The sequence below is a fragment of the Lepisma saccharinum genome, chromosome 13, assembly GCF_977018435.1.
Source record: "Lepisma saccharinum chromosome 13, izLepSacc3.1, whole genome shotgun sequence".
In the NCBI taxonomy this organism is placed as follows: domain Eukaryota; kingdom Metazoa; phylum Arthropoda; class Insecta; order Zygentoma; family Lepismatidae; genus Lepisma; species Lepisma saccharinum.
In genome coordinates, this window is record NC_139241.1 from 22,303,531 (window position 1) to 22,319,483 (window position 15,953).

The 15,953-nt window shown below is 35.0% G+C and overlaps 1 protein-coding gene across 1 annotated transcript in view; it reads left to right on the forward strand.

The window, feature by feature from the left end:
• Positions 1-12,159, forward strand: part of LOC145996895 (uncharacterized) — a 53,884-nt gene extending 41,725 nt beyond the window's left edge. Inside the window, exons 3-4 of the mRNA XM_083133455.1 lie at positions 1,939-2,439; positions 10,605-12,159. Of these exons, the coding sequence (XP_082989581.1) occupies positions 1,939-2,439; positions 10,605-10,653 (550 nt within the window). The 3' untranslated portion in view covers positions 10,654-12,159. The remainder of the gene's footprint in view (positions 1-1,938; positions 2,440-10,604) is intronic.
• Positions 12,160-15,953: the final 3,794 nt, after the last annotated feature.

Here is a 15,953-nt window from a genome sequence, read left to right on the forward strand (position 1 = left end):
TACTATTAGTTTTAGACTGTCTTTACGAAGGAACGGACGTAAATTTACCAATCTTAGCAATTTGAACTCATTGAACTCCCTCTTTCGTTACAGTAATGCACTACATCACTACTTAACATAACTGTATTTTTTTTTTAGTATATCGAAATAATCAATATTTTCAGTGTCAGTGAAGAATATAAACAATACATAACTTAAATAAAATTACATTTTGCATCCTGAATACATATATGTGATTTGTGAATTAATCATGATGTGTGTGTTAACACAACATTTGAACAATAAGTAAAAGAAGGTTTAACCTTAAATTCTTGAAATCTGCAACTTTTAAGGGGGAAAATGTGCAGAATGGACGTCCCTCAAGTATGCATTGGATTCATTTTTTAAATATTCTAATATCAACAGTCTCTGTTCAGCAAACCAAAAACAAAAGAGGAGAGGGTGAGATTTGAACCCGTGACCTTTGGATAATAAATCTTTTCTTCGAGCAAGACCTCCTCATCTCCGGGAAGCTATCAACTTGCAGCAAGCCACGGCACCTAGCAACCTGTTGAGTGAGATGAGTCAAGGCAAAATGGATATAAACCCGTGACCTTGCATGCTTGATGAAAAATAAGGACAGTAGAGTTTAACCAACTGCTCTACGTTAACTTGATGACGTTATGCCCATAAAAAACATGACGTTAGGAAGACTCCCTATGTTTGAAGCACATTTTCTTGACAATTCATGAAAAATATTATTTTTTGAGAAGTGTTCGATATTATGCAAGGTATTGAAAATAAAATGTCTCATAAAATCCTCACAAATTTTCTTCTTTCTGCACAAACGTGAAGGCGATTTCATCCAGGTGGAGAAAAAACTGTATTCAGTGTTTCAAACCCCTCTAATTTCAAGTCGAGCAAGCAGAATAGTAAAAATTCCTCAAGGTTCTTTTTCCAACTTATTATTTCTGTTTGTACCTCTTTCTTGCACACTGTCATCTATTAATTAATATTATTAGTTAAATAACAAATTCAATCACTATGCAAACACACAAAATCTTTTGAACTATTTAATTAGCGAGTAATGAAATATATATTTGAAACAAGCAAATTAGAGTGGAAAATCACAAATCAGTTTTATCTCATTATTGGCACTGAAACAGCTACTTTTGTGATGGTGAAATTGATCCTTGTCTGCAGTTTATTGCAGGATGAGGGTGATAATAAATTATATTTGATAAATGATATGTTACAGATTGCATGACATGGATATATATTTTTTATAGACACTGAATTTATGCAAATGTGTGTGTTTTGTGTGTTTGTTGGAGCTGATCCGATACCACTTTGATCCAATAGCGATACTGATGCTTGAAAATTGTTGCATTTGAAACTTGGCCAAATGATCAAAATGCCAGAAAAATATTGGCCAGTATTGGTAAATAAAATCCGACAGATACATCAGTATTGTCTCAACCCTAATATTTATATTTATTTTTCTTGACACCAATAGCAGTGTTAATTTACCCATGCTTTGCTGGTACAAGGTGCAAAGATTTATTTGACAATATGAATGATCTACAGTGATGGACACTTCAACCTTTTTTGATTCCATTGAAGATCAATGTTATGCCCAGATATGTCTGTAACTGTCACTGAAAACCAAAAAATAAAATAAACAAATGTTCTGGTTTGCAAGTACTTTAGCAAGCAGTGTCTACGTCATGCATAGGAAATGTAATATTTGTATAAAACAGTATCCTTCCTTAGAATTCATTATTTTATGTGTGCTCTTGGTGGGGATGAGTGATATATGATGAAATTGATAAATCGACTTTCACAAACACCCATGCCAAAACATGAATTCAAACCCTGGACCCCTGACATTGTAGCGTCGTTTGCTAAACACTCCACCATAGGGCCCACTTAATATATTTTTATCTTCCATAATTTCAGTGAAAATATGTCATCTGACAGCAGAGAAACAAAATTTGAGGGGGAAGTTATCACATCACTGGAAATTCAAATTGGGGAACACACTATATCCCAATCACCAAGTTCCAGCATGTCCTTTAAAGCAGAAGATATAAACATCAGGAATACTTCAACACACAAGTACAACGTAAGTGAAGTGGATGACATTTATGGAAATGGATTTGATAATGTGTCTCCATGGATATTACCAGATTCAAAACCTGATATCAGTGGAAGTGGTAATATGGGAGAGCAGTCATTAGTTCCAAAGGAAACTATAAATCCAGTCGAATGTAAGGAAAACAAATGTGACACAGGAGATGAATACCAGATGTCATTTATGAAAAGAGAAGATGTGAAGAAGGAGGAAGTTGTGAAACAACGTGATGAAGTCCAAAATATTAAAACAGATGAGAGAATGACTATCAATCTGACAGAATTGGATTTGAAGAACTCAATAAAAGATGAAGAAGATGATACCAGGTAATGAATAATATCAGTATTACTATGAAATACTCTCAATAGACCTATTTTAGATGTAAGTAAGGGAGTGTGTTCCAGAAATCTTTGAAGGATATAACTAGAAATTGCATGAAAAAGATTGGAGAGAGCAACTCAAGGTTATTTATGATGTAATTTGAAACTAAACTCCAACATGGATTCTTTTGGTTGCCTACTGGATATCTAGTTCATATTGAAGTTTTCTATTTGTTTTTAGTAGGCTGTTTTGAATAATACGCCAAACTGTCTCTTTGATTCTTCTCTTCAGTTTCTCACAGTTAAGAGGCCTGTCAAGGTGGGATGTCACACAATCTTCCCTTGACATGTGTTAGGTCTGGTTAGGACATGTCATGAAAAAGGGCATGGATCCATTGTAAATCTGAAAGATACAAAACTTATGTATCACATTCATCATTGCAGTAATGAATCTACATCAAAATTTCATATTGGTTTTCCAAAAGGATTCTGTTGTGTTTTCATACTTTTGTAACAAAGGGATAGTTTTAATTGTAAAGTTATGTGAGGAGTGGATAGCATACTGTGAAGTATATATTTGGTGTACTATTATTTTTTTTTTAAGAATTGAGATCCAGTGGTATTCTGTATTACCCACACAAGCAAATCAATATGGTTCGTTTTGCTTGGATTACCTTTATTTTACTTTGCTTTTCTGCATCTTTTGGCTATTTGCGAAGATGTGGATGAGTAATGATACGATTAAATTGATGAATGGACATTCATGAACATCCATGCCCAGGCTTGGACTTGAACCCAGGACCTCTGGCATCATAGTGTGATGTGCTAACCACTCATAACTAATTTTTGTTTCATTTATATTAAAACAATTATTGTCAGTAAAGGAAACGTTGACAAAAGGAAACCAAATCTGAACCTGTGTAGTACTGTATTGCTGCTTGTATCCAAATGTGATAGCCTGAACTTCTAGCCCTATGTCCAATTAATGGCTCTAGCAGGCTGACAAATACCAGATATGACCAGCTTCTGACCTCTAGCTGTTTTTTTCTTTTGTTTGGAACCCTTTTATCAAATGTCAGAACAGTTGAGCACCTTTCTTGCATACATTTTATCCCTGACAAAACTGCAATAAACTCCACAATATAAAATCCAAAAGCATGAAATCCAGTGATCAAGATTGTGAGAGTATTTGTCCATCATCACAAATCCACCTGCTATTGTAATGCAAATTCAAAACAGCATGTGCACTATATTGCTGTAAGGTGAATATTCTGTATATGAAATCAATCAACTTTCAACGTATCAAGAGACATGTCTGAATTTAAAAATGCCTCTTGAATAGTAACTTTCCAATGATTTTGATCAAAGATCATGTCAAACCAGGCATTAAAATTTAGCCATCTCTCACCACTTAGCATATGAGGAATCTCTGATCCTTCTATTGATATATATTTGGTCTTTTTACTTCCCAGAGAAGTGAAAGGAGTACTTGTGTAAGAACGCAACCTCAATAATTGGGGGTCTTCAATCTTGAGCAAAAAATCTACAGCTGAGATTAACCACTTCATTTTGCTATGGGTTCATTATGTAGCTTCAACTGAAATTCATATAGATGCAGATGATGTTTACGATTCAACATACTCTTAACACTCTTTGGAGTTGTTGTAAGTTACCTCTGGGTGTTCTCCTAATCTACTTTCATAGTCATCTTGAAATCATACACCAACTCAGTTGATATCTTCCTCAGTCTTTTTGGGGTCTTCTACTTCTCTAAATGTAAAGAATACTGCTTATAATTTAACAATTTGGTTTTGGAAATTTAACTATCTGGATTTTGGATAAATCTGCACTTCAAATTACTTTTTGTTTTAAGACGTGATTTGCCACTGATAGAGCAATTTAAGCTGAAATATTTTCAGTATTTTCATCTTTTTAGCTCTGAATATATAAGGAGTAGAGTAAAAAAGCCGGTTGTGTGCCCTCTTTTTGGGCTCAGTGTTGCCGACCCACTCAACGAAAATTTTACCATATATTTTACAGGCGAAGCTAAACTACAAATAGGAGTTGGCAACATTGACTAGTACCAGAAAGTCGCTTCACAAACCTTTTGTTTTAATTTTGCCATATGATATTTCACAGGCGAAGCTAACCTACAAATAGGAGTTGGCAACACTGACTATTATCTATGCTGTATATTTTAGCAATTTTTTTGTAGCCTTCTAAGATGATAAGTATGCAGTAAGATGGAGAGTTTATGACAATGACTACGATCTAACACATGCTAACTGGCAATAGTGGTGCAGTGTTGTTGCTCTCATTAACACCCCAACCCCCCTGTCTTTTCTAGCATACTGTTGCCACAATCTATTGCATGCTAACCAAACCTTAAGCAATATTGGGAGGGCCCGGGGACTGAGCTTTTCGCTTTCCACATTTACAAACAATATCGTTTACAATAATACCTTTGCTAGAAAGCACAGTGCAATAAATATCCTTTTTATCAATATTTTAAATTATGCAATAATTTTGGGCACCAGCGTTATATTCGTGTCCATGTGCAAGACTAGTCTTTATATACACAGCCAACTCACTCTTGCAATGTAATATCTGATGCAATATAATACAAACAGCTGTGGAAGGTTCTCGACTCTTCGCGAAGCAGGAAGTACACATCAGAGTTATGTAGAAGATAGGGGGAGAGGGGAATTGCACGCTAGGTTACTGGGGACACGCAAAATACCGTAAGCGAACCTACAGTCTAAAACCACTATGTTCTGGCACCTAGAATCAGAAATTTGTAGTTATTTTATTATAAGTTAGGCGATCCCCATCTCTAAACAAAACAGAGAAATAAGTTGTTGTTTTTTGCTTGGAGAGGGATGGGAGCAAGTGTGTTTGTCGGTTAGTTCTTAGTTTATTTTGTTCGGTAGGGTGTCAGTGAAATAGTTGATTCATATTAGCTTTTTTTTAAACCTGGTATATGTGTGGAAAATGTATATAAATTGTCTAACTTTCTGTATCTGTCCATCTTATTTCCATCTGATGCTCATAAAAATGTTGCTAATCGCTAGTTGCATGTTAATTTAACCTACGAAAATCCATACAAGGTAATATTTTTACATGAGGTAAGTTGGCATACTCTGCAAGGGTGTTTTGTGTGTATATGTTTCCAGCTTATAGCTGTAGAGGACTAGCTATAGCCTATAGAAAAAAAATATTTGCAAAGATGTAGGTTTGGTAACACTGCTCATCGAAAGGAGGTCAAACAGTGTTGCCAGCTGTAGGTTAATTTTCCCCGTCATAAAATGTAAAAAAAAAATTGCAAGAGGTGAGTTGCTTATACTCTATCAGTCGCCGAGGTTTTGGCAATCCGGCTCTCACCACATGGACTGAGCATGTTTGTAGTCATCCTCAGAGATGCCTGAGCCTTGCAGCTTGCTGTAGAACTTCGCTCAGAGAGGCAGCGACTTCTCCGCAAACTTGGTAGGGGACACAGAGGTATGCATGTTTTCATCCGTTGCATTACAAGAGAAGAGCCTGCCTCCCAATATTGCTTAAGGTTTGGTTAGCATGCAATAGATTGTGGCAACAGTATGCTAAAAAAAAACAGGGAGGTGTGGGCATTAATAAGAGCATCAATACTGCACCACTATTGCCAGTTATTTAGCATGTTTTAGATGGTAGTCATTGTCACCAACTCTGCATCTTACTGCATACTTATCATCTTAGAAGGCTACAAAAAAAAATGCTAAAATATACAGCATAGATCGTAGTCAGTGTTGCCAACTCCTATTTGTAGGTTAGCTTTGTCTGTGAAGTATCATATGGCAAAATCAAAAGAAAAGGTTTGTGAAGGGACTTTCTGGTACTAGTCAGTATTGCCAACTCCTATTTGTAGGTTAGCTTCGCCTGTAAAATATCATATGGTAAAATTTTCGTGGAGTGGGATGGCAACACTGCGAGCCCACTGAGCCAAAAAGAGGACACACAACTGCCTTTTTTACTCTACTGTAAGGCTTATTATGCAGGTTTTTTCTCCCTATTCTTACTACGGTAGTTTTATCTGTTTATTTTCATAGATTTCTTTGACATATTATCATTTATAATTTTTAAATTTGTTTGTAGATTTGCTTTTGAATTTTCAAACAACGGATTATCATCTGGATACAAAAGTTCAGATGCAGTTACTGTTTTTATTTTCCAATTTCCTATCTTGAATTTTCTCATCTTTGGTTGTTTCTTATTTCTCAGAACGTCATCCAGTAAGATGATAAATAAAGAACTATGGAGATAAAAATTTCACCAGTTGTTGTTATAAATTCCTCTGATCTATTATTGCCAGTTCTGACATTCTATCTGTTTGTTTTGTAGACACTTTGCATCACTTTTATTAATTCTTTGTTTACTGTTAGTGTTTTTCACAGCTCTTGCCATGGCACCTTAACAAAATCCTTTTCTGAGTCTAAAGCATATATAGCTATAATTCTCTATTCTATTCTGTAGTTTTCTATATTATTATAGCCTTGCTGTAAATATATAATCTTGTACACCTCTTCCTGGTATGAATCCACGCTGTCTCTCTTCTGAATTTATCCCATCTTTCTTGTCTTACTCCATTTTCCAGAATTCTTGAATAAATTTTACTAGGTAGACTGAGTAGTGAGATACTTCTCTGATCTTTGCATTCCCTGTTGCTTCATTTCTTATGTGTAAGTATTAATATTGATAATTTCCCTTAATTAACTGTCTTGTTTTCCTTCCATACCACATTCACTATCATGAGCAATAAATTTCTCCTTCCTTTCCCATATACTTTATTATTTCTGTTGCAATTCCATCATGACCAGCTGCCTTTCCTAATTTCATTCTACCAATAGCTTTATTTAACTCTTCCCGTATAATTGAATCCTGTTGTATCTTGTTCTTTAGGCCTTCTCTCCTCCTCTTCCTCTTCACTTAATACATTATTTCTTTCATTTTCATTCAATCATTCTTGAAAGTAGTTTTTCCATCATTCCATTTTTCTTCATAATTTGTTCTCATCTTATTTTCATCATAAATAAATTTTAATGGGCAATAGTTTTTTCCTTATGTTCTTCTGAACTTTGTAGAATTTTTTTTTATTTTCTTTACGACTTTTCTCCAAATTTCTCCCACATTACTTTATTTGCCTCCTGAACCACTTTCTTCACTTTAACTCTCTACATTCTATATTCTTCGAATGCCTCCAGGGTACCAGTGAAAGATATTTCTTCAATTTTATTTATTTTCTTTTACTTACCTCCTCCTATTTCTGGATTCCACCAAGTTGTTATCTTTTTCTTGCTTCCTACTCTAGGTGTTCCACAAACTCGTTCAGCTACATATATTATTGCCCCTTTCCAACTACTCCAGAGTTTTCTAAGTCCACTTCTCTTTCTGCTACTCTTCTTCTACTGTTCTTTTCTCACTTTCTTTCAGAATTCTTCTTGGATATTTTTGTCCTCCAACTTGTGTAATTTATCTTACATTGTCATTCATCCTTTCCTTCTTTCTATTATTTTTTGATGCCTTCTATTTGTTTGTCTGTTTCTTGTTTTTAAATGTGATTCCAGGGCTGTTGACCAAGTGTATACCCTCATAAATTTTGTGCTTTTTAAAATTGAATTAACCGATTTCGATCTTTTACATGACGTAAAATATATTTCAAGATGTGGAAAACGCATAATAAAAATAACCTGATGTCTAAAGTTAACCAGTGTTCATCTGATTTTCCTTATTAGGGAGTAGTTTTAAGTTTTTCTTCCTTCTTTTTTTTTTTTTTTTACAAAAAGACATCTTGAACAATGCAAAAAATAGTTTTAAATTAATGCAAATTGATGTCGGGAATTCTGACAACTTGATTCCTTTGACAAAGATTGATATTGGAATTGGTGCCAGAGCTGCTTTGGAGGAGGTGAATGAAAAGGAGAAGCTTATGTTTTTTACTAGCTGCAGATTTTTTTAGCAACCAACAACAGGTAAGATTGTGGAACGTAGTCTCCTTAAGTTGAGGTTGGTGAGAGCCGCTAGTTGTTTAGTTCCAAAGCAAATGACTCAGTTTCCAAAGTGATGTTCTCAGCGCATGGAAGACCTGATACAGGAACTTCTCAGGAGAAAGAGAATGAAGGCTGTATCTGGTGATAAAGTAATTCGCCAGTTTAAGACATTGTTGCACAATGTCAGTAGTGAAAAGGTATTGAAAGAAAAGTTTTGTAACTTTTTAATCAAAACTGATGCACTAGATTCTTTTTTTACAGGTGTCATGAAGGGCATGGAAAGTGGGTTTTCTGTAAATAAGCAGGTTTTAATAGAAAATTTGAAAGGAGAGTCTGTTGTGGCTATTCGACAAGTTTATGATGCAGTGAAAGTGGTAGGAGGAGTGTCAAATGTAGAAGTAAGCAAAGATATGATCCAGAGTGTTACAGGTGCACGTATTAGATTCGAAGAAGCATCACAGAAGATGAGAAAGGAATGTGATCACAAAGAAAACAAAAGGAAGGAAATGAAATGTAAAGCAAGTGAGATCCGTGCTTTACAAGCCAAAGAACAAAAGATGCAAGAAGAAGCTAAGGCTATTACAGAACAATTAAAAAAACTTGAAGCTTCTGAGAAGTTTCTTAATTTGCTGTATCAGACATTAAGTACATTTCTTGTTTTATCTTTCAGTCTCAGTAACTTATTATTCCTTTTTAAATCTGTACTAATAATTGTCACTTCATTTTTATATGTTCTAAAAATTCAAATAATTTGTTTGTCTTAACTATTATTGTACGCATTACAGATTAATTGATATTGTATCCATTTATAAACATGCATGAAAAGTGTGAAAATATTTCAATGTTCTATATCAGATATGTAGAAATTGTTTCAGAGTTGTTTAAAGTTCAAGAAAACTGGTGATCTTTGTTCTTAATTACATGCAAAGAAGTGTAATTTTATTTTATTATTGAAGTAGTTTTGTTATTTGCATCAGAAAACAACAGCAATACAGAAGGTGAGGATGGTATGGCTATGAGGGGAAATGGAGGAGGCCATTGTAAAATTTTAGTAGTCATTTACTGTGCATTCAATACTCTGGAAAATATATGAGGATTCTGGAAAACTCAGGGAAAATGGATTTGGAGTTTGCGTGGGAACCCTGCACGTAGCACAGATGGAAGAGGAAAGAAGAGTTTATAGATTTCTTGTTAGGAAACCTGATTGCAAGAGGCTTGTAGAAAGGCCAAGACAAACGTGGAAGGATATGTTGATATGGACCTAAAGGAAATCAGTAAGGATGGAATAGATTGAATTGGTCTTGTCCAGGATATGGACAGCTGGGGAATGCTTGTATTGCTGCAGCAATATAGCTGGTTTTGAGAAGGCTAGAGAGAGAGTGAGGGAGTTCTTCTCTAGTATATTGATGTACCGAGAGTTGGGATAATTAATTCATTTATAATGGAAAGTTCCAATACTGTCTCTCCATTGTTATTTATCACTTCTTCTCTATGCTTTCCTTTTTCCTTTCACCATTGTTCTCTTTTATTTTTCATTCTGACGTTCATATCTCCTAGGATAATAACTTATCTATGTCTTCAATAATTCTTTGTACCTAGGGAGAATTTTATAACATGTTTCTTTGTTGATTGAAATTTCATCCTTGTTAGGAGCATCAGTAAAGTCAAATCTTCTTTCTGTTCAAAAATGTCTACTGTCATTATTCTCTAATTTATAAATTTACATTCCATGATATTTTTATTTTTATATATAATACATGCCACTCCTATTCTTGCTCTTTCTTGTTTTGGTACCCCAGCATAGAATAGGATAGATTAGTGGGTTATTCAATTCCATTACCTTTCTTCTTATGTGTCTGTAAGTGCCATGTGTTTCATTTTTGATTCTTTTATCTCTATTGCTAATTCACTGTCTTTCCCATTTAGACCCCTTATATCCCACATTGAAAAATTTATGGAACCACATCCTCGCCAATGTGTGTCATCATAATGTCTCTGGATTACTCTCATTTTCTTCTTTTATTCATTATGGCTCCAAATGTGCAGGAGTGTGAAAAATGGCAATGTTATAACCACACACCCAGAACGGTTACAGATTGGTGTTCATACAAGGTGCTTTCAAGTTCTAAGGTCTCCTTTTTTCTTCATTACTAGAAGCAGTTATAGACGTGAGAGTTGTTTGAGAAGAAGCATCTATTCTTGAAGGTTGATGAGGCCAGATGACAGCACGAAATGGCCCATAGGAAGCTAGTGGCACTATCTAACAATGGACATGTTTTTGACACTGGAAATGACATCACTTACATCGTAAGAACAGTGTGTTTTTATCCATTTTCTTCACCTGCATGGAATAACACCCATCGATATTCATCTTAAATTGACTGAGACATGCCGTGGTGGTGTCATGGATGTGAGCAATGTGCATTCGTGGAGCTCATATTTCAAAGAATGTCGAAGGTCTGTAGCGATTTTCGGTAAAAAAAAAACAAAAAAAACTGATTTATCTGTTGTAAAGTTACCAAAAATCCTACAAGTTTCAACACCGATCTTTGCTTGCGGTTTTCCGCTCATGTTACGAAAGAAAAGTGTCGTAGTTCAGGAAAGTTGCTATAGGTGGCAGCACCTATTATGCTAGTTCGGCTCCTTTCTTAATCACGCCACCTGGCATGACGTAACTCGACGTGCCGTGCAAAGCAAGCACACACAGTCGAAACGCAGTTTGAATCACTCGTTGGAAAGGGGCAATAATAAATTGCAGTTACGGCAGTTTTGAATTTGTATCGCATGGACTTAGCTATTTTTGGCAAGTGCGATGCAATGGGACTATGGTTCACGTATTTATAAGTAACGTCAATGCACTAATATATATATAACATATATGAACGTTTGACGATAATATGTTAAAATCCAGGTGCACTAAATTTACGTGTGGGCAAAATACCAGAAATTGGTCAAATTCTTCTCGTCGATCTAAGAGTTTTTGAATACGCAAGGAAAGAGGACTCAAGGCTATCCAAATACCAGTGATCATCGTGTTGAACTTGTAAAAAGGCATGGAAGTACAGTTCTAAAGTGTGCCCACAGTATTTAGTTATAACCCTATCTTACTGACCGCATTTATCATTGAAAAGGGTGCTGTAGTGCAAGTGATACCCTCCATGAACCTATTCTACAGTCGAGTAACACGCGTTCTATTAAATGACTTGTTTTGTGATACGTAGTTAAAATGAACCTCCCGAAGTAATTGCTCATGAGCATTTTCAAACACTTATTTTGAACAAGCAACTTTCTAGTGAAACTCAACGTAATTTAGCAATTATTGTTTAAATAAGATAAACTCAGAACCTATAATTGTTGGTTAGATGGAAAATCAGCATTAGTTATCATGAGTAGACGCTGTCATACGATAAAAACTGTATTTAAAGTGGATACTTAGTAAAAATTGGAAATCGTCGCAAAAAGTCACTTTTGGAAAATCGCGACCGTAGTGATTTTCAATGCCTTGTCCTGACTTTAGAATACTGGAGAATTAAAGAAAAGTAAATTTACCTTAATCTTTCCTTTGATTGAGCATCTAATTAGCATGGTTGTTCCATTTGTTAGCATTATGACAAAATAAGAGTAACGCAATTAAAGCCAAGGTACTAGATTAGTCTCTGTTTATAAATTATGAATTTAAAGTGTTGAATGCTAATTAATTAAACCGATTTTGCTGGACAAAATTGTATTTGATTTTAAGCAAAAACTTTCACATTACGAGATTGAACTGTTCTTTGCAAGTTACAGTTTTCTTGTTATGCAATCACTTTGCATTGATTGTGAAATTTACAAAACGTACAAAACGCGATATTATACCAAATAATTACATCACTTTCTTGTTATGCATATTTGTTATTTTGAAGGATATTAACGTGGATGAATCTACGATCAGTAGAATTGTTACTGTTAAGGAAAGATATAATTGAATAAAGTTGTCAAATTGTTATAAATTGAAGTACGTGTACGATAATTTCACCTTGCCATATCAACCAACAAGTGTGGGCATACATCACATGTGTAGTTAGTGGTGAAGGCATGAACATTGATAATCGTAACACTGTTTATTTAAGCGTACGCAACTTTGAAATTTTTCGGTAGCATTTATTTTGCAGGTGAATTATATAAGAACACGAAGCTTTGTTTACCCCCCCTTCTTACAAGCAATCATCTGTATTTTGCTTAGTCACTGCTTAGTCCTTGCCATGTATGTTTATTGTGTCCAGTTTTGCATCAAGTGAAATTGAGGTGCTGTGAACAACATGGCAAGTACATTCCGCCGTTTCCAACCTAGCAATTTTGTAAGGGTTCTGCAAATATTAACATCATTTTGATTATGACCTCGAAGATTCGTATTTCTGGTAGCTTACAATTTTGTACCACCAAAGCAGACTGTTACACGTCGTATGAAAACAAATCAAAGGACCCTCGCCCACAAACCAGACAGCAGTTACTCCATTGCTGAGAAAAGGGATATTTTGGTACAGCGAAGGCGTTATGCACACGCATTGCTATCCTAAGGGTACTACAATGATGGGTACAAGCTATGAAACTGATTTGAGGACCAAGTTGCTTCCAGGATTGTGAAAGAAACTGCCGGAAATGGCTGAAGCTGTCATCTTTCATCAGGACAACACACCTCCTCATTGAGCGGCCATTGTTTAGCCGCTCTTCATGGAAAACAAATTTGAAGTGAATCACATGCTCTGTCCATACTCCTTTGACCTTGCACCTAGAGATTTTTGGCTTTTCCCAATGCTGAAGGAGTTTCTCCGGGGCCGCACATTTTCCTCTTGTGCTGCTATTGCATTGGAAATTTTCCAGTGGGGCAAGAAGACCCCTAAATAAGCCTTTGCGGTAGCCATGCAATCATGGCGTCGACATTGCAAAAAGTGTGCATGTCTAGAGGGAGACTATGTTGAGAAGTGAATGAAGTTTCATCTCTGTTGTGTAAGTTGGCTTATGAAAGAAAAAATAGTAGACCTTAGAACTTGAATGCACCTTGTACTAAGACGTTTTCACTCCTGTTGCAATACCTATGCCTACAGTTACGAGTATATACACTTACATAATTATAGTTTTTCCTACCTCTAGAGTTACTATTTTATAGTTTACCATCACCACCTTGTAATCAAGGGGAACCGAGTTCGATTCCTGGTGGAGGTGCATAGTGGTTCGGATCCCACTTTAAACTGTAGGTCCAGTCCCGATTAACCTTACTGTGCATAAAGTGGACTCAAAACACCAAATCAACATATTTTATAGTTATTATAAAAATATGGAATCTCTTTAGTTTCCAGAACCTTTTACCAGATCTATTGTCATTACCACTACTGTTATTGGTGCCGTGTCATCTGGAACATGAGAATTCCTTGCATAAGACTCATGACTCTTACATAATGTGTCTAACACCAACAGGCGTCTCATCCCTCCTACCTTAAACTTTCAACACTTGCATACAATACTTCATGCTGAGCAACTAATTCTGGTGTTTTACCAAGGCTAATATTCTGTAGAAATATTTCTCTACTTTATTGGGTACCTGTTGGGCAACTATTCACTTCTATGTCTACTTTGCTATCCTGGATCTATGGTTGCAATGCATGTAGACTTCTGATATGCAATTTTGAAGATTTTAAAGAAAATGGACTGTAATCTATTACCTGTAGTTTCTCTTGGAAGAACCAGTTTTTAGCATCAACTCTTGAAAGTATTGGTGCAATGTCTTTGTGGGAAGATTTAACATATCAATGGTATCCTCAGCCTCTTGAACAAGTTTTGACAGTAATCCATTCTAGTAGCAGTTACATTAGGTGTAACATCTTCAGATCTTTACAAGAGTGTACTAGATTCGCATATTTTTTTTTTTTTTTGCAAATACCGTATTTCAACACATATTCGTCATCGTCACACCCTGTTTCTTCAGTCGAAGAATGTTTTATAACTGTTTGTTGCACAATCATCACATCAGCGTGATAGATAACAAAACCACCATGATACAGATACAGAAGATTTATATATATATATTTTTAAAATAATCCATACTTCACATCATTATAGTAAACTTTCTCAAATACAATATTTCAATTTCATTGTGCATATCAATAACAACTAATGGGTTAACTTATTTTGAAAGGGAGAAATGTTCACTAAACTGTTATGAAGAAGTATTGTAAGTTGAGTTACACTGTATTCAGTTTTAACATATTCACGTGTATTCTAATCTTGCCCCAAAGACAGTTTAGTAATGAATGATTTTTAAGTACTGTTAATACTGGCACATTTTTTAAAAAAAATCCACCTTATGGTTGAACCATACCATTTTAGCAGAATAATTTGGTACATAATTTATGATGAACATGGAATGAAATATGGTACTACATTTCTGTTCAGTTCCATTTCCTGAATTACCATCATGGAAGTTATCTCTGCTTTACTTTTTACAACTGTATTATCTCTTTTATGTATACTTAGAGACTTATGTTCAAGCCCAGTAATGAATTCTCGAGGTTGCTCTGAGAGGAACCCCCAGGAAATTAAAAATTCCATCCTGAAAATTTCAATATCCTGGCAGATCATTCCGACAATAGCTAAGAAATTTGACAAGCATGTTGACTTATGCCGTCTTTCATTCACTTGAATTTAACCATGTTTTTTTATAATAATGATAACCTCTGGATTTTCCTCTTTTTAATTTAAGGCGGAAATTTTGAAAAAAAAATATATCATCCGTTCTGAAAACTGCTAGTTGTAATATATAATAAAATTCTATTTCATTGAAACTCAACAATGGACACATTTAGACCAGCATTACTGGTGTAATTTAAGTTTTATTGTTGCAACAAATTTCAAAATATTGTAACTATTTTAATGGTTAGTAAGTCAACAGCTGTGGAATAATAGTGACTTGCTTCTGCAATTATATTGAAAGAAGTGTTCCAGAAACATATCTAAACAACAATTATTTTATTTTCTTGTAATAAAATATGGGAATTGAGGAGGACTCATATGCTGAAAGAAGTGCTATTAATGGTGAATATTGGGTTACTCTTCGTTATTCTTAGATCAAAGAGAGTATGATTTTATACCTATCCTCAATTCATCCTGAACAAAGTGTTGAATGCGAGATTAAGTACCAGCACAAATGGGATGGTAAGTTGTAAGTACAATTCATTGCATTTTGACAGCGATTAGGGTGAGAATTTTAAAGTTGTGAGAAATGCATTTGAAGTATCATATTGAAGCCTGAAAAAAAGAAATGAAAGGAAATGGCATAGTGTTGTGTACCTTTCAGTATATCTAGAAGTGTTGGAACCTGGAAAAAACACAGGCCATTCAGCACCATGAATATAGGGTTATGACGATATTAAGAAACATGATGGTCAGGATATACATCTGGTTCTGTGAAGACGTCAACTGAGAGGGGAAGAGGAACGCACAGAATATTTCATTGATGATGTCATCCAC